The sequence below is a fragment of the Passer domesticus genome, chromosome Z, assembly GCF_036417665.1.
Source record: "Passer domesticus isolate bPasDom1 chromosome Z, bPasDom1.hap1, whole genome shotgun sequence".
NCBI lineage: Eukaryota > Metazoa > Chordata > Aves > Passeriformes > Passeridae > Passer > Passer domesticus.
The window spans coordinates 60571519-60598294 of NC_087512.1; the positions used below are offsets into that span (position 1 = coordinate 60571519).

The following is a 26776-nucleotide window of genomic DNA, read 5'->3' on the forward strand; positions in this document are numbered from 1 at the left end:
ACAGAGTGGTTACAGAGTGATTCTTGCCTGGCTTTGACAGCCAGTAACTTTGGAACCTTGCAAGTCACAGTTTATATGCAAGCATGTAAAATAGTTCAAGGCACCTATCCCACCTTAATATTGTCAAATGGTTTTTTTGACTGCATTTATACTGCTCTTCTTGGGAGTATTCTGTGGCAATGAGTTCCACAATATAATTGGGACATATATGAAATAATACTGTCTCTTTCAGTACAGATCTCCTGCCTGATAATTTAAACTTGATGTCCCTTAGGTTCTCTATTATGAAAAAGGCAAAACCCCATTTCCTATTCATCTTCTCTTCACCTTTCATGATTTTATAGATTTGTCATATTCCTTCCTCAGCCATCTATTTTCCAAGCTGAAGAATCTTTGTTCAATCTTTCTTTGTCTGAAAAGAATTTCATGCCTGTGATCATCGTTGCAACCCTCCTCTGTACTTCTTTTTAATTCTTCATATCCTTTTTGATATGGTCTCCAGACTTCATGCAGTGTTTAACATGAGGACCCACATAATGAGTGAATGACGATGTTTTTCTGTTTTGTTCTCAATACCTCGTAATTCCTAACATCCTATTTGCTTTGAGGATTTTTGTCTGCCATTGAGCACTCACTGATGTTCCCAGAGAACTACTCACAATCACTCCAAGCTCTTTCCTGAGTTGTAATAGATCATTTAGAGGCCGCTGTTGTGTTTACAGAGCGAGTTATCTTCTCCATAATTTCATATTTACCAGAACTGAATCTCCTGTCATTTAATCAGCCAGTTATTCAGCATCAATAAATAATTTCCCAAGTCATCATAATCAGCTTTAGATTTAACTATCCCAAATAATTTTAGAAAAAAAAAGAAAAAGAGAAGTTTGTTAGCTTGTAATAATTCATTTTTTCCTTTTGCTTATAGCTATGTCAGTCCTTAACAGCATTTCACAGGTAACAGTTTATTTCATGCGTAAAATGCAAACAACTTTCTCCCCTTCTAACCAATTAACTCTTAAGGGGTCTACTTTCTCCTGTGCTTTTTAAAAATATTTAAGTTTGTTGATAGTTCACTGGAAATATCTGTACACTTTTATTGACAAGATTTTTCTTCTTCATGCGATCTCTGACTACTGCAGTGAATTCTGGATTTTTTATAAAGAAACTTGTACTAATTTCCCCTTATTTTCTATTATTATTACTATTATTATTATTGTTGTTGTTGTTGTCATTGTTGTTGTGGTGGTGACGTTGTTGTTATTAGCTGATTTCGGCAGGAAGTTAAATTCAAATTGGTTGTTCTGCAGCTTCATGTTTGACTTCATATAGAACCCTAGGTTTTAAAAAAATCTCATCCTGGAATTTGTTTATTGTACAATATATTAACTAGTCCTTGGGTCTCTACTGATGTGACAAATTTCAAACAGTTGCTCCGAATCATATCCTATTTAGAAAAAAAAGTTAAGTGTGTGGAAATTGGACCAGTAGTATTGGAATTCAGTTTTTCTTATTTGACCTTGATGTTAATTTTAGCAGCAGTTCATCTACTGCCTTATCAGCTCTCTTTTATTATTGGCCTTTACAACTCTAACAAGCTTCTCAAATTTGGCCTTTCTGAACTTCCAGTGATTTTACATGTAATTTACCAACATTTATACTCTCTTCTAGTCTAATCCTAAAAGCTGTTTTATTACTTTTATTAGTTGCCTTTACTAGTTTCAGCTAGATGGTTTTGTGTCTTTATTTGGGAGTCTGTCAGTGGTGATTTAAACCTAGCTTTTACACAGCTTTAATTTTTCAATTTTGTTTATGCCTTCATAAACTATTCTTGACTGTGGTGAGGGCTGGCTACACATAACAGCCATTCCTGAAGAATGGTGTTCGTATCTCATGTGAATTTTTCCACAATGCTCACAATTACACACCCACGTATTTTGTGCTTTATTTTGCTCCAAAACGCACTTAAATTATGACACTTCACAGAAGTTGAAAGCAATACATTTGAGAATAGCTTATATGTATTACTGAACAACTGTACCCATTGTCACTACACAATTTCTAAATACAAGTAAAGAAATTAATCCAAAAGTGGGAACTAGCCAGGACCATTCGTCTTCCAAGCCAAGAAACCCGAACCTTAGAGCCAGGCAGATGAATCACCACAGGTGTGACATAGGTGATGGAGGTGCTGTAGCACTTATCCCGAGTTTCTTCATCTTCATGCTTGGGAGCTAACTGATCAACTTTAGTACTGCTCTACGTATATGCATATTCTTCATATTCTTTTTTGGGAATCAAAGAAAGTCCTATAGCCTTAAAATCCGGGCACTTTGAAGTTTATAAAAGACAGCTTCATGGTTTCACAGACAAAGTGTGACGTGGCTGGAGAAGTCTTTTGATACATTATCTTTCAGGAAGTACTTTTTGGACAAAACTTCAGCAAGAAAGAAAATTAGCCAAAAAGCTGGAGATTGTAACTAGCACTGCACCAGGCAGACTGTCATAATGAACCCAAGCCTATGTCTGTCTACACAGAAAAATCTGAAATGGGGAAATGGTACTCAGTCTTGGCTCGCAGGGCATTGGCACAAGCACTAGGCTGGGAGTATTGCTCTTCAATTTCTCTGTGGGCTTTTTCTGAGGGCTCAGCTCCTTCTGCCATGACCATGAAACGCTGAAAAAGCCCTTCTAGGAAATCATAAGTAGTTTGGTCAGGTCATCAAAATATTCCCTAGGCAACATTCATGGAATGGAAATGGGAATAATGAAAAGTTACAGAACTGTTAAGGCAAAAGACCTTTTCCTTCCATAGCCTAAACAGGTTTTCCTTGACTGAATATGAAGTTTCCTCTGAGAATGACAGCAATTCAAAATATTTCAAAGAGCATAGGAATTATCCTTCAAAATGACGGAAAATCTCCATAGTGCTGCCACACTCCAGTCTCCCCTGTACTGTCCAATAGAGAATATAAAAATACCTGAACATCATCATACCACATCACATATATTTATAAACACTCTGATATTTGGGGGAGCACTTCATCTTTTCCAAGGGTTGATCAAGTATTTTCACTAAGCAACAAAAGCACATCATATTACATACATATTAAAAATTACTAAAAAAAGCATTTTTAAAAAATTACTTGGAGTATTTTACTGATACTGAATGTCAGTGTAGTCTGCTGCCTGCAAAGATATTTCTGTTCTCTACATCCAGCTGTAGACATCTCAAAATACCCACAAATACTTTTCAGAAAGATTATAGTGCTCCTATTAAAAGCACCACATTTTGAAAATTCTGATGTCTGGAAAGGTAAGTGTTATGAATATAAACGAGGCCAAACTTTCTCAGAAGAAAGAGGTTCTCATTTATTTAAATAGCTACAAGGAACAGAATGCCCAGGATAGGCCCAAGTGACTCAAAAACAGCAACTCAAAAACAGAACTGTACGTTATCCCCACACATACTGGGTTCCCCCCAGAAAACAGGTTTCCAAAGGAACCAAGCCCAATCGAACTTCCCCTTTTGATAGCCCACTTCGAGTGCAGGATTGGTGGATTTTGGATCCGCGCGGTGAATGGTCCGTTTCCAGGCTTCTCATTGGTCTTCAACGCTATTCATTCTGGACCAATCATTTCTGCAGGGCGTTGAATGATAGATCAGATCTTCCATCCAATCTTCTTCAACCTCGCTCTGCCCCACCGGACTGCCCCTACACCAAACCCTGGACCCTTCCTCCAGAACATTCTAACAACTCCAACTCTTAACATAACACAATTAATACAATATAACTGAATTCTAATTTAACATAACTTAACTTTTACTTATAAGAAAGGTTCGGTTGGAGAAATCAAACATGAGAAGTGAGGCATGCATCTCCAGATGCATACACACGCCAAATGCAAAGACAGTGAGGCATGCATCTCCAGATGCATACAGATGTCAAATGCAAAGACAGTGTCCTGAAACAATGCCCTGCACAGAGCCCTGGCACACCTTGCCTTTATATGAATATAGAATCACAGGATATGCTGGGTACTTATTCAAAAAACAATGCCCTTGGAAATGCCCTTATACTTACTGGAAGAGTTACTTTCTTCAAGTGGCACTCGTTCTGCAGTAGTTCATAAATGTATTTAGTAATAATCTGGAAGACAAGAAAAAAATAGTAATGCCACCAGATACTACAACACATACAATAATGACATATGCAGGCAGACAACTTAAAGGCTAATTGGTTAAACTTCTAAGTAATTGTATGTTTTGCAATTTTCCTGAATCCTCTACTGTGTAACTAATTCTAGAACTTGGAGCTTTAGACAAAATTCTCTCTGTTTCACAGAAAAGACTTCTTGCCAGTACAATGGGAGGGTAACAGTACCTGTGAATCCATCATGCACTACTGTGTGCATAACTAGGTGAACAACCTCAAAACTAAGGTTTATAACCAATTAATATATACTCAGGAGGTAGAAGAAAGGCTATTATTGTAAAGAAATACTTTTAAAGCATTTTGTCTACAAGCAGATTTCTGGAATTCTTTCACCTCCCAGTTCACTTCATGAGAGCAGATTTGTAGCCACCCGCAGCTAAGTTACCTTGCCATTTCTACTCACTGAACAGGGGAGGTATGGGTCAAAGATTGCTAACTAGAAGAAAACACCATACAGATTGCCCTCTGTTGGGGGAGTTTATGTCTGTTTTCCTCTTATAGGAATAAAATTGACATTTCAATACTGAAACCAAAGATATCATTTCAGAAAGCAACAAAATGAAAAAAGAAAAAAAACCAAGAACCAAACAAAACACCAAAAACAGCCCACAAACAAAAAAACCCCAAACAAACAAAAACAATATAAAAACCCAAACAAAACCACAAAAAACACAGGAAAACAAAAAAAAATACAAAACCCACAAACTGCACAAAAATCAACCTTGTTGCAATAAAAGACTTCCCCTTAAGAGGGGAAGTAATAAAGTTGTTCATGTTTCAAATTCTTGTCTCCTATCTAAGGACATTTTTTTTCTGCCCTTACATATTCTAAGAAAAATGGAGATGCAGATTAAATAATTTCTGACTATAATTAATTTGGGAATGAAACTGAGGAACAAATAGGCACTTCATCCATTTGAGGCTGTAAAAATGGGGTGGACGTTACTGACTGGATTTCAATGGCTATAAGAGTCTGAAAAAAAAAAGGAAATTAAAGAGGTAAAATATAGGACTCATTTTAAGAGGCTGAAATGGTGCTTACCTTCTCTCTAAAGCTCAGGGAATGGTATTTAAATTCCAGACAGGACAAGATCTAAGTCTCAGAATATTAATCCAAGAATATCTGGGTACAAACCCAGAAAGTATTCTTTAGATTAACACCTCAAGGCCACAATTACATCTATCTGAACCCACAGTATATTAAGCCCCAACAGAAACATCACTGTTACAAAGGTCTCAAGTGATGGCATCTTAACTAAACACTATCATCCAAGCAAGCAGGAGCCAGGGTGTCATAAATTCAAATTTAGTTTTCCAAATGCACAATTAAAAAAAGAAGTTTCAATGAAGTCCAAAAGTTTTTATTATGTAAATGTGAGGAAACACAATATGCAAATGTTTGGAACATATATGAACAAACAGGAAGTGCCAATGAAAGCTAATTAAAAATGTTGGTATATGCCCCTCCTTGCCTTTCTCTAAAATGCCAAATCTTTATTAGGATTATGAAAATTCTTTCTGATCCTGCTCAAATACATTTATTGATAGAATTATTTCAAAAAACTTCATGGTTTACAGAAAATCAGTCCTTCTGAACATTATTATCTACACAGAAACTGCATTTGGAGAAACTATTCAGCTGCGAGCAATGAGTTGATTTAAGACATGTTTATCCCCAAAGCAGTATGCTTGGAACACGCATACAGTGTAATTTTACCTTCAGGGCCAAACTTTTTATGGTTCACCAAAATCAACTGCAGTGTAACACCAACAAGTAAAGCAGTTAAGTTCCTGCAGTCTCAAGTGCTAATGTTGTACTGACATTAAAGTGAGTATAATGATAACACGGACTACAAAATAGAAATTTTGTTTTTAACTCTCAATTCAGGCATGTACTCACCATTAAAATCACTAAAAGAAAACCTGGAAGAGAAAAACTGCGATGCAGAAAATATACTTTAGACACCACTTGTGAAAGTCTACCCTTTTTACATCTGTTTGCATCCATTTCTTCTATTCTTTGTCATTTATTTAGACTATGTGTCTTCAGAGCAGAAATAAACCTTTACTCATTTTTTCCACATCCCATCTCAGTGGGGCTGTCATTCGAACTGACTCTTTATGCACTATTCTAATACAATAAAGAGCAACACAACCTTAAAAATGGGAGTGTTGAATCAGTAGAACACTCTGGTGTGCCAAAGACTTAACCTAATGAATGCTTTCAATAAAAGCAAACATAAAGAAAGATACAGGAGGAGGAAGCACATATACAAAGTCTGAGATTATCATCTTCAGACAGATCAGCACCTAGATGGCCTGCATTGCCCAGGGAGATTTCAGGAAAAAATGTCATAAAAAAACCCCTCAAACAAAACTGGCCCAGTACATACATATGTGTGTGTGTGTGTGTGTGTATATATACACACATACACACACATGTGTGTGTGTGTGTACATAGCCACAGAAGGCGTTGAAGGCTTTTTTGCAGTAGATCAACATGTTTAGGGATATCCTAGCAATGGCTGGTATACTATGGAAATTGATACACAAGATTTCTTGAAGTGCCATCCAAGTCCAACATTTTCCAGATTTGAAAACATCAGTAATGTTTTCATTAAATTTTCAGTAAATTTCCTTCATTCTACCATAGATGGGTCCGGAAAACCTGACAAAATTTGTTCCTGCCTAGGAAAATTTAGCAAAATTCTGTCCTCTCTAGGAATATGGCTGCAAGTACTGAAAATGCTATACATCCAACACTATCTTTGGATTTTTATGCTTTTAACAACTTCTTCTGATGGCAGATGATTAAAAAAATTATTAAAATACCTTTCCTACAGGAAGCAAAAAGAAAAGCAAACTGTGTGATATTTTTTACATAGAACTAGTTAGACTATTTCAAATCTATACAATTTATATAACCACAACTTCTCTAAGTAGCACTATTATCTTGTGCACGCTGGTGTTCTACATTTAACATCTGAAAACTATTGTAGAAACTACTGTAGAATGTTGAGAAGTGTCTTTTGACTTCTTGCATGAGTAGGTGGTTCTGGTTACACTCTATGAACTATCCTGGACTAATTATCACTCAATCACACAGCTGCTCATCACTGCAGGTATATCGTGACAGAGGCTGATCAATTCAGTCCTGCATCAATAAACCATCTGAACTATCAAGCAACAAATTCAGATCCAGAGATTCTTAATGCAAACTGTAACACTTACTCAAGAGTCCTATTCATATTAGCCCATTCATGGGATAGCTGTACTTTTTCTAAGGTTCTTGAAACTGGTTAAGGTGTGCCAAAGCTGTAAGCAGTATACTGCACTGTAATACAAAATAATAAGGTGGCTGGAGAGCAGGCATCACTGTGTCCAAGACTGCAAAGAAAAACGAACCAATAGACCTGCCCACAATGTGTATGAAATTAATTGCCTGATAAATGGAGAAGAAACTGGCAGTTCTGTATTTCTTGTATGAGATACTGAAAGCTTCTACCTCATATTAGAGTATTTCTATACTTCATTCATATCCAAGTGCTGTCTATCAGGAAAATACATCCCAAATAAGACAAATATCTGAAATTAAAACTATCACGGTGTTCTTACTGACTGTTGAGTGAACTGGAGGAAAGGGGAAAAAAAAAAAGAAACACAAATACAAAAAAATTCTATGCCTCTCATGACCTACTCTGATAGCAAGGGAGAAATCCTGTCCAGCCATGGAAAGCCTAACACTTTGACTGTCCAAAAACGGTTGCACTCAAACTGCATAATAGAGGATATTTTCTTCCAGAACAAAGTAGTCTTGTCTGGAAGGATTCTACATTGCTTGCATTTTAAATTGCTCTCATTGAGCAGGCGAGCCCACGTTCCGCTTTCCCTAAGCCTGAGAAACTTCTGCCCTAAATGAAATCACAGCTATTCTAATTTTGTTGCACTAAAAAAATTCCCATAATAAAGGCAAGCTGATGAGAACAGGGACCACAGCTGAGTAGAACACATCCTGAGTACTAAAACCAAGTAGATTATCCTTGGCATATTAAAAGCACAAGTATTTAATCTATGCTATCATTTCTTTGTTGTAGTTTTCTTTCATCTATGGTGAACAAGGTTGAGAGCCTTAATACATATGGTTCAGGAGTGGAACCAATCTTCAGTGCTCACAAGTGCCTTTCTGAGGAGCTTAAAATAAGTCAGTCATAATTTATGTTGGATATAACAGAGAATCCCTCCAGAAGTACCTTTTCAACCTGCCAGTGGTCTCAAATACATTATCTGCAATCCAATAGCCTTATGGATATTTGGGGGATAGATCTATGTCGTGACTGGTGAGCCTTCATATGGATCCAGAAAACAGGCTATTTTAATCACAAAGAAATTAAATTTAATGTCTTGGACAGAAAGCAAAAAGAACAGAGAGAAGCACATTATCTTATGACGCACCTGAGGTTTTACCCTTGAATTGCAAAATATTCTCTGCACAATGATAGCAGGACTATAATGCTGCATATACTCTGCAGAGCAAAAGTGAAACAACAGGTGGAAACCTAGTTCTGGTATGCACTGGATATATGGTTTATGGGTTCTGGTATACATAAATATGTAATACACTTATATTACAAGTATAATATAAATTAATTGGTAAGATCCTGGCTTCCTACAACATATGTTATTTTAAGACTACGGTTCACAGAGAGAACTTTCTTACGCATTGTTTTCAACGACCAAAAAGCATTAAGAAATTTTGTTATCAGTCTAATTTGTGAAATCTTTACAATACAGCATTCTGAAACTACATGATCAAAAGATCCATACCTGTACAGAACTATGTGAAAACAGAAATTAAAGACTAAGAACCAGTGACAGCATGTTTAAAGTTACAAAAATCATGAAGGTAAAGAAGTCTAAATACAATTAAAAGTGGAGACAAATACCAAAGAGACACTTCAATGCATTAAGTATAGAATGTCTTTAAACAGAGTCTGGAAAAAAGCGCTGAAAAAAGAAATCCTACAAAGCAAGGAGGCAATTCCAGAATAACTCAATTTAAAATAATAACCCCTCCATTTTAAGACTGTAATACATTGAAAAAAGCCTTGTACCACATTCTACAAACATCAAAAAACCAGCATGGCATTCATGAGGAAGAGCAGAATTACAGCTGACCCACTAGTGAACTTTTCCATAACAGAGATTGCCAGGTATACAGACACCAGGTCACAACTCAATGACTTGATTAATAACACCTACATCCTAATCCAGAAGAGCTGCTTCAGTACATACCACACCAAAATGCATGCTGGGACTCAGTGAAGTGCACTGAGCCTTGCCTGTCAAGTTCCCCTCCCATGCTGTGCTTTACAACCCAAGTCCTCTAAATTCTTTTCTTCTCTCCCTAACAAATGTGCTCCCACTTTCAAAACCAACCGTGGCTACCAACCTGAAGATTACATACACAAATACATACATATACAAATAGAACTGCAAGCCTGCTGCAGAGGGAAAATAAGAAAAAAGACAAAGTAAATTACTCAAACTTGCAAAATGTTTTCTCAAGTGAATTCTCAGCTAAAAACATACTAAAAAATCAGCATAAGCCTGTATGATTTATGGCCTCTCACTTCTAACCTGGCATCTATCAGCTGTCATTGGAAATCATTACCATGCAACCAACAGTCATGGATTCACAACAGATGTGAGCAATCCCTAGGCTAGCACAAACCACCAAGTCTCTTTTGAAGGCAATCAAATGCCACATGTCCCCCCCCTCTTTGCATGTGCATCCCTCATGACCAAAATACCAACAACCCTGTCAAATGTCAGGTGTATGGTTAACACATGATAAAGAATAAAACACATGTGACACAACAAAGGATAAGGCGCATGAGATCAGTTGACATTACAACCACTCCCATGACAGAGGACAGATTACAAGACCTAGGAGAAATTACGAGGAAGCACAAGATGTTAACCCAAGTAGTCCACTCAATTGCCTACTCCTACACACTTGTAGCAGATTTTGGGGAAAAAAAGAAAATAGACAAAACTACAGATTAAATATATCTTTCTGGTGGACCAGATCCAGCTGGATGGATCTGAGATTTCCCATATTATATTTCTCATGTACAGATACTCAAAACAGAAACAGAAAGCCATCATCACTATTACTACTCTTCCTATCACTTTTCACTGCTAAATATGAACAGAGACAGAATTACTCTCTCAAAGTTAAGCATGGCTACTTCCCATCATGAGTGAGATGTGTTGGCAACACACACTTACCCAGTGGATAGAGGCTTCTGCCTCCAAAGATGCCAGCTTGGGAAAAAACATTCATTAAACATACTGTCAGATCACTTTTCAATAATTTTTAAGGACAGTTTTCAAAGTAAATCAGAGTGAAGAGAGTAAGAAAATCAAGTGACAATAATATTAGTTACATGTTTTTATGAGTGGCCAGGTTTCTCAGAATAATAGAGCTAGTATATTTAAAATTAAGTAGACTCTAGCTAATAAAACATAGCTGAATTGGCATTTTCCTTCTTGATAGACTTTTTGGATTTTCCTAAGTCATATCATAAAAGGGGTTAGTACATTATTAGTGTCATTAGTAGTTTACTATTCCTCCAATAACATTCTGAGTTAACTGTATTTCAACCTCAGTTTTATCTCCTACATGAACACACATTACAGAAAAAAAAAGGGGGGGAAATAGAATAAAAATTCTTAGTGGTATTTTTAGTTCAGAATCACTGAAGTCTGACCATCTCTACCCTCTGCAGAATGTCACTCAGCCATAACTTCATATACTTGAAGTGAAGAAAAATGCAAGGGTTTGTTTTCCTCTCTTTAGAGATACAAAACTAATGTGACCTTAGGTTTATTTATCAGCTCTCATCATGTGACAGAACTACATCTGAACATCACCAGTTCTCCTGAGAAATCCATGTATGGATGTACAGAAGTCAGCCTTGCTTATTCCTTCTTTGTGAAGCTGTGTCTTTGACTGAATTTCATACAGGACACCAAGTGATTCACCATCAGCTCCTCAGACCTCTGAAATTGTTTTAAGTAATAATTTACACCTGACATAACACATTACCATCTTTTGGATCTAAGTTTCTCAAAAGTGGACCTTCCATGGGCATAAAAAGGATACTATTTTCAAATAATTTATACTCAACATAAGAGATGAGATTCCTTAGAACTATTAGCATCTTCTAATAACTTCACAGCAGAGTACAGAGGCTGGAGGTTTTGTAACTTATCTTAAAAACAAACAAGTATAAAACACTAGAAGCAATGTCATGACAAGTAATGGATTTTGTTATTTTTATAAAATTTGTCTCCTCATTAGTGATAGGCACTCCAATGCAAGAAGAGAAAATAAGTACAAGAGGGAAACAATCCCTATAACATACAGTAGTCTACCCACAATGTTTTCCTCTTCACAGTGTAAGAGCAATAATGTTCAGTGAAACAAATGCAAAATGAACTCCAACTGACTGCCCTACAGCAAATCTCAAGTGGTGGGACTGACCTGAGGCTTGCTACTGTGGCTGCCATAGCCTTGGTTGAATGAGCTTTATTTTGACCCTGAGGTGACAAACCTGCCAATACGTACTAATGACAGATGCAATGAACTTTTTGACATACTACTGTTTGATAGACTTACCTAGGAACTGGGACCAAAAAAAAAACCCCAAAAAAACCAAAAAACAACCCACCAAAAAAACCTTCACTATGACCATTCTAGAACAAAAGACCCTAAAAGCTGAATGGAATTTCTAAAGCCCCAGTTCATTGCAGACTAAAAAAGGAAAAAAAAAATAGAGAAACAAAATCAATGGTATTTTAAAAATCTACAAAGACCTCACTTGGACTATAGTGTGGGAGAACAATTCATTAAGATGGAACTGACATTATCTCTATGTGGTTCTCTGCATTTTCTATTGAAAGCAATTCAATTCAATCTTCATACAAAGTTGTGATATTTGAGCTGACTGATCACAACTAAGATCTCAAGGTCTTTTGAGAGAATTAAATGAAAGACAAACAGGGATTTGTCATGAGTGCAGCACATACTGTTGATCTGATTTGACCCAATGTTTTGTTACATGGTCTTTGCTGACACCTGTTGGTTTATTTTTTGTTTTCCTTTTTTTTTTCCTTTTTAGGAGAAGTATCTCTAATTTTAGAAACCACTTGACAATTATTTGGCTTCATAAATGGCTTAATTACTAAGTCCATCTTATGGAAATTCTCAGTTTTTAAAAAATATACATACATATGCATATATATATATCAGTACTACGCAGATGATTCAATCAAGCACCTGCACTACAAGCAATTAAACATTAGCAGAAAGCAAGACCCCTAACCCAAAGTGAGACAAGACACATAATGATTAAAAGATTGCAAAAGAAAACAGGAAACAAAGAAAAGCTCTGAAGTTTAACAGTGGAACAAATTTAAATGAAGATTATTAATACAATTCAATATTCCAATCCTATCTATATAGCTACAACTATCCTATCTCTAAATTTCATAGTAGAGATGAGTTATGAAAAGGGATCTGGAAGAAAGAGCAGTTCTGATTATTCCAACTATTATGGAAAAAAAACATTATTAAGGTGGTGAGGCAGTGCTACAGTTTCAAAAGGTTAAAAATCGATCCCAAAGCCAACTGACATATCTTAAAGCACACCAGCTTTTGTAGTCATGGACAAAAAAAACAGTGATGCATCATGCATCATCTAATCCTGCTACCTTTGATTGCTCAGCAGAAATGGCCAGATAAATACTCACAGATGGATTGAAAAATTAATTTTATATAAATCCAGAGCAGAACTCTAAATAACACCTTCTTCTCATAGAAAGAGGTCTTCACCAGTTTGCCTCTGTGCTCCAGAATACTAGTGGGTCAAAACAAACAGGATTTACTTACTCTTAACTGAAAAGGACCCCTTTTCTCCAGCCTAAGCAACCCTAGCTCCTTCAGAAGCTCCTCATACGACTTGTGCTGATGCTAAAAACCTTTAGGCATCCACATCTTCCCATAAATTTGTGAACCTCTGTGTAGCACAGCTGGTCACTACCTACCTCCTCCTGGATTACAAGGGCATCTACTCTGCAGGAGGCCAGTTGTCCTGAGGCTATCCAGTTTTACTGTTGAACACTGAAACTAAGGTGAAATACACCAGCCTTTTCCTCATCTTTGGTGACTATTTTCATCCTCTAGCATTCAATAAAGAATGGAGTTTTTTTCCTTTGTCCTTTTTTATTAAAGTATTTCTAAAACACTTATTATTATTCTTTACAGAAGTGGCTAGAGTAACTTCTAATGGAGCTTCTGCCTCTCTAATTTTATTTCTGCACAACCTAACAACATCCTCAAATACTTCCTGAGCTGCCCGCTTCTTTTTCAACCCTCTTTTTTTTCCCCTTGAGTTCCTGTGAAAATTCCCTGCTCAGCAGGCCAGTTTTCTTCCCCACTGGCTTCTCTTTCAGCACATAGGGATGGCCTGCTCCTGCACCTGCAAGATTTACTTCTTGAAGTGAAGGTGCACTTTCCTGCACCACTTTGTTTTTAAGGGCTGCTTCTCAGGGAACTTTCTGAATCAATCACATGAACAGGACAATGTCCACCCTCTCGAAATACAGGATAGAAATTTTGTTGAGGCCCCTCCCTACTTCACCAAGAATTGCAAACTTTATAATTTTGTGGCTGCTGTGCTCAAGATGACCACCACATCTCCCTTCAGCTCCTCTCTGTTTGCAAACAGCAGGTCTAACAGAGCCCCAGCCCTGTCAGGCTCGCTCACCATCTGTGACAAGAAGCTCTCCTCTGTACATTCCAAGAACCCCTAGACTGCCTCTTTTCCACTGTGTTGAGTTCTCAGCAGATGCCTGGCGGGTTAAATCTCCTACAAAAACAAGGGCTGGCAATCTTGAAACATTCTCCAGCTGCTTACATAATAACTCATCCATCTCTTCATCCTACAGTGGTCTGTAGGAGACTCGCACCAGGATATCAGGCTTGTTGGCCTTTCTCTGATTCTTACCCATAGCACTTGGGTAAGGTGTTGAGACATGCAGTTGTAAGGCCTTCTTAAACAGTCTTCTACTTCACTCAGAGCAGGAGCTTGAAACTACTTTTTCCATAATTAAAGCTAAGGTCAAAACCTGACAGCATGTAGAAAGCACAAGTGTTTGTTACCAAAAATGGAAAAAAGACAGCTGCATATGAAGAGCTTTCAAACTTTTCACACAGTTTAAATATTATCCTTAAGTGGCATAAAAGTAGGCCAACATTGCCTAGAGCAATTAATTCTTTTGGATTTAACTACGGAGCAAGAGATTATAACAACTGTTCTTTCTTCTCTTGGTCTATGTCACATTCTGACTGTAACAGTCTTGACATTCAGTACCCTTCCCAGAGGATTAGGTAACAGATACAGAGGATTTATGATGCTTCTTCTAAAGTTTTCATACAAACTTCACAAAACTTAAGTGAATCATTACATATGACCACCTTACAAAACTTGAAAACCAGCACATTTTCTACCCTGGAAGTCAGCTTCAAAGTCATGCTGTAGGCCTAGCTCTATCTACCATGGTTACCTCTTGCATTTCACCAGAGTAAGTTTCATCTAGGATCTCCTTTACACCTGGAAGCTCCACCACTAGAGTAGGTAGATAGACCTGTGGCTATTATAATGGTTAGGATGTTCCTGCATAAAGGCACTCTACACATTTTTAGCTGATCAGCCTGATATAACTTTGCAACTTAACAAATTATTTCTATTACAGACTAACACAACTGTTACAGCTTTACTGACCATATCAGTGCTCTGCTAAGTGTTAATAAAAATATCCCCAGAAAAATGAAATGTATAGGTATTTTGTGGAAAATACAGAATGCATAGAAGTCTTTATCATGCAAAAGCTGAAAATCCTGTGAAAGAGAACAAGCTCTTCTGGAGTTCTACAATTGAAAATAAATATATTTTAGAAGAGATGTTTGATGAAGGCAGTAAATCTACATATCTGTTTTTCAAAAAACTCATGCTGAAATAGCACGAAAATACTTTGTCTTTCATGGAAACTTTTAAGATCACTAATGGAAACTTGACCTAAAAATTCACAAGAGAAAGGTGAACCAACTTATTTCATCACACATACTGACTGGTGTTCTGCCTAAGCACTACTTAAATATATATTTATTCTGTTCACATAGTTGTCAAAAAAACGTTTTTTTCACCACTCCTTGAACAGGAAACAAGTCAACTAGCTACCATTTTACTTCCTTGCTGAAAAACGTCTGCTGGATTTTGGAGTTTGCTACTGTGCTCATTCTTTTTAAATGGAAACAATTTTTTGTTAATAAGCCAAATGATAATTCACCTTTATTCTACTGTGCAATAAACAATAAATTCTGGGGTTTTTCCAAATCACAAAAAAAAAAATTAAAAAAAAAAAAAAAGATACATACAGGTAGATTAGCTGTAGCTTTAATTTCAGCTACATGAAAATGGCTGGTACAAAATTTTATTAAGAACTGAGTTCTTTTATTAAGAACTTGCATGTAAACCCAGAATGGCAAGAATGGTTCTAATTGAACTAAAGCTGGTGAAGGTTTTATTTTTAAAAAGCTCATGATGAACTCATTGAAACACTCCCCCATTCCAATTTTTGTCTTCTTTTTAACAATTAGTACCATTCTTTGAATTGCAGCAACTTACAAGTGCTTTATAAACAACCATCTGCCTTATTGTATCTTTTCTGCTTTTCACTGTTTATCAATTAAAAAATGTAAAACACATTTATCAACAATGTAACAAACTCCCATCTGGGTTTATGAGATGCTCATAATTTCTTTCAGAAATCATGCTAACAATAATTATAAAACTATCTCTGAACCTTTCGAGAACTGCCATGTTACTCTGATGAACCAACGCACTGCCAATTGCTGCCTGCAAACTAGAAGAGCTCACTGAAGCACATCTGACATAATCATGCCACTAAAAAGTCTTCACAAACACCACATTTTGAAAGCTGATTTAGCACATGCAAATGAATATACTGCATGTAATGAAGATTCATATTTAAATTTCCATAGGTACTGTTAAGCAGTCTTGAATCCTAGCTGTCCATTTACTTCACTCAGAAAAAAGAAATGCTGAAAATTAACAAACTTAAAAGCTCACATCTTCATAAAATTACAAAGACCATACACACATTTAATATTTTTTCAGCTGCCTCAACTAACTTTCTATTATCAGAAACATTGATTCAAAAAAGGGAAAAGTAAAAGGACTGGAACTTTCTAGAAACTTATTACTTAGAGCTTATTAGAGAGAAATTCAGTGTCATGCCCCAATTTTAGTTGTTTTACCTAATTTGTTTAAAGTCTCGTTTCCCATTTTTCTATTTCACTTACCTAGCAAAAATTGAAAATGATCAAACCAGTATGAAAAACAACCTATAACATATAGGGCATGGACTCCTAAAGTATTGCACTTATAACTGCCTTTGCTGTCCATAAAGTGATATGGCTCATTTAGGCTCTTCCTTCAGCTGGTACACCAAAGATTCTCTATTCCATATAGATTCTTCTCTGTACAGTAAGAAATGAGATCACACCTTCACATATTTTAAAGATCCTGGCTAATCTCTCTCTTCTTTTTTTTTTTATATTTTTGTCCAAACATTGCAACCATAAGTGTTTTTTGTGACATTGACTCCACTGGAAAATTTTGCTAAAGCAAAAAACCTTCTGCAATACTCATTAGTAGCTAGGTGTCCTGGTCTGGCAAGGACAGGGTTAATTTTTGCAGTAACCTGGAGGGGGCATGGCTGGGACCACCTCATATCATTACTATGCCATCAGGTGGTGACTCTCCTGCAGGGAGAAGGGGTCTCTTCTGGTTAGGGTGCCGTGGCTGCCACAGGGTCAGGTCCAGCTCCATAGTGAACATTTTACATGTAAATCATAATACCACTGCTGATATTTTATATTAAAAAAACCAAAACAAACAAAAAACAGCCGTTACTTTTTTTGCCTGTCACTATTCAATTTCTTCAATAAACTATTGTGTTTTTTCACTTACATCTACTCATATTAATTTCTCCTTATTGCCAAAATTAAGAGGAGGTACCTCATTTTAGATTGTCCCTCTTAAATTATCTTAAAGCAAGACAATGATAACTAAATCAGCCACATATCTGCTTTTCATTACAATAAAACTGTTCTAAAATAAAACTTACTTATATATACTTACAAACACTGATGACTCTTGTCACTCAGATCTGTTCCAAAGGGGGTTCCAAGAACCTGCATTACCCTCACCTTCAAGGATGGGTTGTAATATTTCAAGGACCCCAAAAGGCCATTGTTGGACTTTTGGGAGTGCAGTGGAGACAGAGGAAATTAGACAGCTGAATACCTTGCCTGGTCTCTCAGAGGACCCTCCTGCTCTGGGACTGCTGAGGGTTGAAGAACAACAGGTACCAATCACTACCACAAGCAGTGCACCATTGATAACACCACACCAGCCGGGACTCTGAACCCTAGCCATGAGATGGGTTCTGGAGAACCAGGGAGTGGCCAGCAAGACTCACTCATCCTTTAGTAGTCCCATATGGCCAGTGTGTAAGTATAGCGGAGATTGACAAGTGGACTGTCACAGCCTGAAAGAAGTCACACCACCATTGACCACTGCTGTGCCAGTTGTGCTGGAACTTCAGTATAAACTGGAGTCCAAGGAAGGAAAGTGGTGCCACCACTGACATTGCAAATGTGTTTTTCTCCACGTGTTTAGCCATGAGTGCAGGCCACAGTTTGCTGGCATCTAGAAGGGCACAAAGTACACCTAGAACTGGATGTGCAAGGGGTGGATGCCCAGGCCCACTATTTGCCTTGGACTGACCCAGACTGCACTGGAAAAGGGCTCTAAAAGCTCCAGAGCACTTACATTGATGACATCACCACATTGCTGGAGAACACAGCAGAGAAAGTTTGTGAGAAAGGGGAGAAGATAATCCAAATCTTTCTGAAGGCTGCTTTTGCTGTGAAGAAAAGTAAGGTCAAGGAATTTCTCCAGGAATTTCCTTTTATGGGAGTAAAACGGCAAGATAGACACCACTGGATTCCAATGGACATGGTCTACCAAGTAGCAGCTATGTCCCTGACAACCATCAAGAAGGAAACACAGGCTTTCTTAGATGCTGTGTGTTTTTGGAGGATGCGTATTGAAGATCACAGCCAGATTATGAATCCTCTCTAGCATGTGATCTGGAGGAAGAATAATTTTAAGTGGTGTCCTGAATGACAAGCTTTTAATCAAATCAAATAGGGAGATTTTTCATGCAGTAGCTCTGGAGGCAGTCAGAAGAGGGGAGGATGTGAAAAATGTGGTTCTACACTACAATCAGGGAGAATAGTCCTTCCTGGAATCTCTGGAAAAGTACCTGAGGAGACTAGAGGATGAACTCTGGGGTTCTGCAGCTGGGGATACAAGGGATCTGAGGCCCACAACTGAGAAAGATCTTGGCAGCTTATGAAGGGGCTTGAGCTGTTTCCAATGTGAGGGGCACCAAAGCACGGCTCCTCCTGGCAAGCTGATTGCCAGTGCTCGGCGAGATGTTCAAAGGAAAAGTCCCTTCCACCCATCATGCCACTGGTATTATGTAGAATAATTGGATAACTCTGATCACACAGAAAGCTTAAACAGCAAATGCCAGCTGCCTAGGGATCTTGGAATTCATCATGACTCAGCCCAAAGGCAAAAAGTATGCATTATCATCAGAACAGGAGGAGGAAGTTACACATGCATATAAATCAGCTACCAGAAAATGAAAAGACGTACGATCTCTTCACTGATGCTTCCTACTGTATGGCTGGGCTACAGTGGAAACAGAAAGCAGCTCTACAAGGTTCTACACACAAGTCACAGAAGCTATGGAAGGACAAGGTGCATCAAGTCAGGTCGCAGAGCAGAAAGCCATCCGGCTGGCTTTAGATATTGCTGAATGAGAGAAATGGCCTGACTTCTGGATGACAGTAAATGCACTGCAGGGGTGGCTGGACCAATGGAAAAAGACCAACTGGCAGGACAGAGGTAAACCCATCTGGGCTGAAGAACTGTGGCAAGACATCACTACTCAGGTAGAGAAGCTGGCTGTAGAAGTAGTTCATGTATGCAGCACATGTATGCAGGAGTCAGGCTACTGAAGAGCATTTGAAGAATGGACAGGTGAATTGGGCTGCCAAGATTAAACTGCCACAGGCGGATCAGGACTGGGAGCATAAGAGTGAATTATTTCTGGCTGGTGGGCCCATGATGCTGCAGGCCAGCAGGGAAGAGAGGTAACAATACAGATGGGCTCGTGCCTTAACTATGGCGAGGATTTAACGATGGACGCTACTTCCCAGGTGATCCATAACTGTGAAACATGCACTGATCAAGCAGGCCAAACAGATACAGCCCCTGTGGTGTCGTGGATGATGGTCAAACTACAAATACAGGGATGTTTGGCAGGCTAATTAATTACATTGCCCTCACACTAACTCTGTGCCTCACATCACTGCCTGGAACACCAGCTTGGGCCTCAAAAAGCAAGTTCTGTGGCAACATGGGACCCCAGAAAAAACAGAATTATACTCATGTGAAGATGATTTTTTGCATTTTCTTTTATATACCTTTTATATAACTTTCATGTACCTTCAGTATTTAGCATGGATACTTGTAATTCCTTATGTCTGATAACTTAGCATAGCCCTATTATTTTCTTAGACCAGTGTTGGGAACTTTGTAACAAGCTCGCTCGGAGCTAAAGGTCACAGTAAGATTAATTTGACCGAGATAGAGAATGAGGGGAGTTGCCATTCCAATTAAACTGTGTCCTTGGCCCACGGATGAAGAAATGCACAGACACAGGTGGTGGAGCGGGACAGCCTGGGAAAGTAGTAAGTAGTTATACCAAAACAGCACGTAGATAGCTGATAGCTAGTTAGCCAATGGTGAGCTGGGATTTTGCACTATGCATGAGCTAATTAAAGGGTGTATAATAATCGGTGATTCGGGAATAAAGACGAGACTTGTCGATCATCATATGGTGAGCGAGTCTTCCTTCTCCATCAAATGGCTGACCCTGACGTCGATCCGTAAGACAACTACGGATGGACACGGCTGCCACGGATCGGAGAAGTAGGAGCGGGTTCCTCTGAAGCAAGGGGGGGGACGGCAAACGAATCACTGTGAGTTCGCGGCCCTGGGTGCTATATAGATAGTCCCAGCCTACGTGCTGCCGGAGTCTGAAAGCCTTGCAACAGCGCTGATTAGAAATGGAAAGGCAAGCAGCATATGATTTATTTACTTGCTTTTTAAAAAAGCAGCAGATTAAGGACATAGACTTGCAGAAAGAGCTCCCACAGTTGTTAGCTTACGGGTATACACAAGGAGTTTCTCAAAATCCTTACACAGTACATGAATTAACAGAGTGGCGTAAGTTCGGGACCAGGAAAGCGACAGGGGCCGCGGGAGAGCCCGGGTCAGACGCAGCGGTGAGAGCGCGTATGGTAGCGGCGGTCCCAGCGGTGTGGCGGCGGAGCGGACCCAGCGCTGCGGTGGCGGCGTGCTCGGTGCCGGCGGTGGTTACGCGCACCACGGGTCCAGTGACACGCACGGTGACAAAAACTCGCACGGCAGCTGTCCGTGGGGAAAGCGCACAGATCGCGAGGGAAGTGCCAGCCGGGGCCGGGCCAGCCAAGGCGAGACGCAGGGGCCGAATACGCGGCAGCAATAAGCACAGTGCCACTGGTAGCAGCGACGGACGCGCACCAGTAATGCGAAACCCGAAAGCTAGACCTGGGAGGGCTTTTTCACTTTTGCAAGCGCACAAGAGCACCAGCGGTGTGGGACATGCTCCCGATGGCTGCGGGTGTTGGCGCAGAGCCAAGGGGAACCAGCCTGAGCGGAGATCCAGGCAGAGCGGAGCCCAAAGGAGATCGGGGCTGCGCAGGTTCGGGCGAGAGCGTTCCTTTCCGCACCCCCGGGATGGCGCAGACTGAGGCTGTGCCGGAGCAGGCGGAAACGGGGAGCGGGCTGACATTCCTCAAAGCACCGCCCTGTCACAGCTGCCTGGCAACCACAGCAGACAGCCCATCGCAGCAATTCAAACAAGTGTCTGAGAAAAAACAGGTCAGGAATTTTCTTCAAGATCAGGATGAAAAACTTCTGAAAATTCACACAGTGCTTCATCATACAGCAGATGTTATGTGGAGCACTTCACCCAACTGTTCCACAGGCTTTACAGTTTGTTTACCAGTTTTTTTTGTAAATGTGTTTGCTTTTTAAAAAGTGATTGAGTATTTGGGTTTGATGGCTTTAAGTTTGATGACTTCATTGCCTTTCCCTTACCTGAGGCAGGAACAATCTTTTAAGGGAACAGAGTTGAAGTAAACTTCCTAGTTTCTGTTTGGACTACATGTGAGAAGATTTAAACTGTAATATTTCTGTATACTATGGTCTTTGCTCTCTTCTATTCATTAAGAGATGGCATTAGATAAATGGATGTAAATGTGCTAATTGTTTTTGTACTGTCCTTATTTTAAGTGAAATTATTTGTGTTTAAAATTATCTGTCATCTTTCTCAGTTTTGTTTTAAAATATTTATCCAAGATTCAAAGTTTTAAGAATTATTGATATTAAGTTTATAATCTTTGTTATTTTTAGTTTTTGTAAGTAATGCTGATAGATAGTGATTGTTGTTAATATTACATGTATGCTTAGAAAAGGGGTAGTCTTAACTTCCTTGAACACTTGCTGTTGATAAATTGATTACATTATGTGAATTCTCTGATTTTTGTGATAAGAATTATTATTAAGGTATTGTTGTAGTATTTACAGCCAGCTTTCATGTGTTTTTCTATTTTTTTTGTGTGACCACCTGCAAGACACGTGTCTCTTCAAGATCCTGTCTTTTTATTTCCTAACTATTTAGATGTTTCTGAGAGCTTTTATCCAAATTGCCAGTTTTGTGGTTCTTTTAATTATTATTACAGAAATACTCCAGCAGAGAATTCAAGAAGTTTGCTGTGTTTAGAAAGTCTCTGTCTTGACAGAAACTTCAGAAGGATTCAATTATTTGCTAGTTTGATTGGTTTGTAACCCTAAGGTTTCTTGTTTATAACAGTTGTTTTTAAAAGTCCTGTTTAAAAAATACGTTAAGTGACACTCACCAATTAGAGTTCGGGCTCTGGCCAAGCTCTAGCTCTATTTGGATGGAGTGACTGACAATCAACCCAGATGTTTTCTGCATCAAATAGTATTCAAGTCCTTTTGACTTGGCGATTTGACCATCTATGACAGCTGAGCCATTTTCAGAAGTGATTTGGAGAAACATGAATCCGGACATGATTTCTCCAATTCTCTGTCATTTTAAAGTTTATCAGCTGTCGCAGACTCTGGGATAAAAGTTCAGTGTTGTAATATTTAGTAATTTTTTGATCTTGTATGTGTTGTTGATTATGTGTATTATCTAAATTGATTCCTAATTACTCTTATCTTAACATTTCTCTATATAACATTGCAAAATGAAACCAGGACTCATTCTTCACCTCCAGGATTTTGAGAAAATTCTTCAATCCTGCAGGGACGTAGGATTTGTTTGTGTTTTAACAAGTACAAAGTCCAGATAGATTTCAATGAAGAATGTGTAACTCTATCAAGAGCAAGAGAAACGTTGACCATTCAACAAGCAAAGAAGACAGACAGATATTGGACATACTGTCTCAAGATGTACAAAGTGTAAATCATGCAATATTGCAGAATAGAGCAGCAATGTATGCTATAAGGACATTAAGTGTATGCTATAAGGAAATTAAGTGTAACATGCTAATGCTTGTATTACCATGCTTGCTTAACTGCGTACAAAGAATGGTGAGTCAGATGATGGAAAAGGCTTGGAAAACCACACTTCTGGCCCAAAAAGAAAAGGGGGGAAATGTTGGGAGCTTTGTAACAAGCTCGCTCCGAGCTAAAGGTCACAGTAAGATTAATTTGACCGAGATAGAGAATGAGGGGAGTTGCCATTCCAATTAAACTGTGTCCTTGGCCCACAGATGAAGAAATGCACAAACACAGGTGGTGGAGCGGGACAGCCTGGGAAAGTAGTAAGTAGTTATACCAAAACAGCACGTAGATAGCTGATAGCTAGTTAGCCAATGGTGAGCTGGGATTTTGCACTATTCATGAGCTAATTAAAGGGTGTATAATAATCGGTGATTCGGGAATAAAGACGAGACTTGTCGATCATCATATGATGAGCAAGTCTTCCTTCTCCATCAGACCAGGAAACCAAACCTCCTAGAAGCCTGACAGCAGGAGGCTGGAAAACCCCACGCTATCTTGGGAAACTAAGGTCTTCTCTAGAACATATCCTGTAAACTAGAAATTTGGCCCATCCAGGGGGAAATTCCTAGAATGGGGGAATATAATGCCATTCATCCAGGCCTCCCATTGGGGCATCTTTGTTAGCATACCTAGCATTTGCCTACCTAAGTAGGCAAATTTGTAAGATCTATAAATAGCATATGTGTTCTATCGTGTGTGTGCTTTGCGGCACATCCCACCTTGATAACATGGTGTACCACAGCATTCTTATTAAAGTACCGAGGTAAAAATCTCTTATGCCTTAACTGTGTCTGGCTCTCAATTTTTTAAGCCCAGGAAAAGGCATCAGTACAATGGGACTGATTTCAAAAACAGCGTCATAGACCTCATGGCCAGAGAGCACAGTATTGAGTGGGTATCGTATTCCCTGTCATGCACCAGCCTCTGCGAAAGTTGAATGATACAATCGACTATTAAAACCATATTAAAAGCAGCGGGTGATGGAAACTTCAAACATTGGGATCTACGTTTATTTGAAACTACCTGGTTAGTTAACACTACAGGTTCCAGTCTAGCTGGCCCTGCCCAGTCAAAACCCCCATGTACCACAGAAGGGACAGAGTTACCATTTTGCATATGAGGAATCTGTTAGGGGTGACAGTGTGGATTAGTCGGCCTCCAACAAAGGCAAAACCAACAGTGAGATTATTTTTGTTGAAGGACCTGAGTGCATTTCATGGGTAATACAGATGCATGGGGAAATGTGATGTGTACCTCACAGAGAGGTGCAATTCTAAATATTTTTTGCGACATTGACTCCACTGTAAAATTTTGCTAAAGCAAAAAGCATTCTGCAATTATCATTAGTAGATAGGGGCCCTGATTCTGGCCAGGACAGGGTTCATTTCCACAGCAGCCAGAGCAGGAGCATCGCTAATACCCGGAGGTTATTCTGTACCTCCCTGTTATTTTCCACTAACAGGGAAGGGCTCACTTCTGGAACAAGGGAGCTTGGCTGCATGGATAAGACCTCCATAGTGAGCCCTTTGCATGGAAAACACTCTTTTGCTTTTGTACACTCTTGCTATTAATATTTTTGCCTTTTCTGCTAGTTTTCTTATCTCATTGCTGTTTCCAAATTGTTCTTATGTCAACCCATCATATTTGCTTTCTTTGCTCCCAACTCTCCATCTTATCACAGAGGAACAGAGGGAGGGGGAATGAAGGAAGCAGCACACAGTTTGGAGTGCCTCAGTGGAACCACTGAACTCTAGAGTACTACTCCTAAACCACCAAAATTTGGCATAACCTGCAGAGAAACAGCACTATCAAAGGAGATGACACAAAACAGAAATTAACCGCTTTCAAAAATAAGGACAGGAGAGATATTTGAATTAGATGTTTTCACTCTCCCTGTGAAACAGGAGTTTTAGTGAGCCTTTTTGCTATCTCCATGGAAGTTCACCCTTATTTGGCTGTAATACAAGACACTGAAAAAATTCAATTCACACATGCTCCACAGACACCTGTTAAGTATTTGGTATCTCATCTCTGAACAGAAAAACCTCTTCAACAGCCCAAGCCAAGCAGGTATTCCATAAAGGCAAATGTTCAGGAATCCAACAATACGGTACATCACTATAAATTTATTTTGTTGACTCGTTAGGAGTTTTTCTAAACACCAAATAACCAACAGCAAATACCTTTTAAGAAATCTAGGTACACAAGCAATTTTGTTTGATCCATAGCATGAAGCATGTACTTTATATTATATTAAAGCGTTGCTAGCAAGAGAAAATCTGGAATGTTCAATGATAAACTGCTAAGAAACTGAAACTAAGAGTGCAAGGATTTCTACTAATAATCTGCACATTTTATTTGAAACTTGATCCTGCAGCCCTTATTCACAAGATCAGACCTATTGAGTTTATTCACATGAGCTTTGGCTGCAAGATTGGACCTTAAGTACTATCAGGTGCACGTGCAGCCTATCATCAGATTTTGGGTTATTCATACAAGAAGCTACCCTTTCAAATGCAGACTACTTAATGCTTCCTTCTTCATTAACTTACATGTCCTCTTCTGCTGCTCTATGCTTTCATTTGTGCTATGTAAATAGCCTCTCAGTCATCAAAACAAATAATGATCTTTGCAACCAAGGAGGAAATTAGTAGCAGGTGAAAGCTTATTTTTTAAATCATGTTGAGACCAAGCTGTTCTTTAACTTAAAAGAGATCTGGAAATAAAAATCCAGTTTTTCTCTTAGCCATCTGAATTATGGGTTGTCAAGGTCATAATTTAACATACTTATGCCACACATACTACTCAAATATTAACCTTGATGGCAATCTACTTTGTGATGAGCTGGATCTAACACTTGTGAACATACTTTAAAGCAGTTTATCTAGTGGAATAAGACTTCTCCGATGACATAAAATTAACTGTTATCACACATGACACCAGGAATTTCTGCTTTAAGTGTTCAATTTCTTAGGTTTTTTGCAGTCACCATTATATAATGTTTTGTATTTATGTAGAACAGATATGTAAAACAATCTCAATTATTTTGCTACCTGCCTACAAACTTTTGCAGGTCAGAAAGGCTGCAATTACAAAACATGGCATTAACTTGAATAGGATCACAGCAGAGATATTTATGTCATGGTCCATATTATAATCTACATATTTACAAATCCTCTTTGACTTTTCCAAGACATTGGTAGAAAAGTAAACTGTCAGTACAGGTAAAAGTCTCTTCATCAGTGAAGGCACTCCCAAAAATATTAATGCCAGTGTTCAATGGTGTCCAAGTAATCAACAAATTACAACTGTCTTTAGGCTGTAAGATACATGCAGAGCAACAGACAATAACCACCTTCTGATGCTAGGGATACTCTGGATACTACATGAGTATAAAAGTAGAAAGTCAACAAAAGTCTGCAACAACTGAACTGTTGTCACAAAATTTTTCTCAGTCATACTTCAAACTTGCCACATGGATTAATCATCAGTTCAAAGCAGCTGCAACTCTATATTCTATGCACTTCTGCTGCCATTTTAATTTTTAAAAAGCAAATAGAGGGGCTCTCTACAAAATAGCAATGACTGAACCAGAATCACAAAATTATTAACAGTTCACTAAATTATCTATTAACA

General features: G+C 38.5%; 1 protein-coding gene across 1 annotated transcript in view; it reads right to left on the reverse strand.

The window, feature by feature from the left end:
* The window catches only part of ARB2A (ARB2 cotranscriptional regulator A), a 232785-nt gene that overhangs the window by 197192 nt on the left and 8817 nt on the right, over positions 1–26776 (reverse strand). The window contains exon 4 of the mRNA XM_064405548.1: positions 4083–4148. Coding sequence (XP_064261618.1) covers positions 4083–4148 — 66 coding nt within the window. The remainder of the gene's footprint in view (positions 1–4082; positions 4149–26776) is intronic.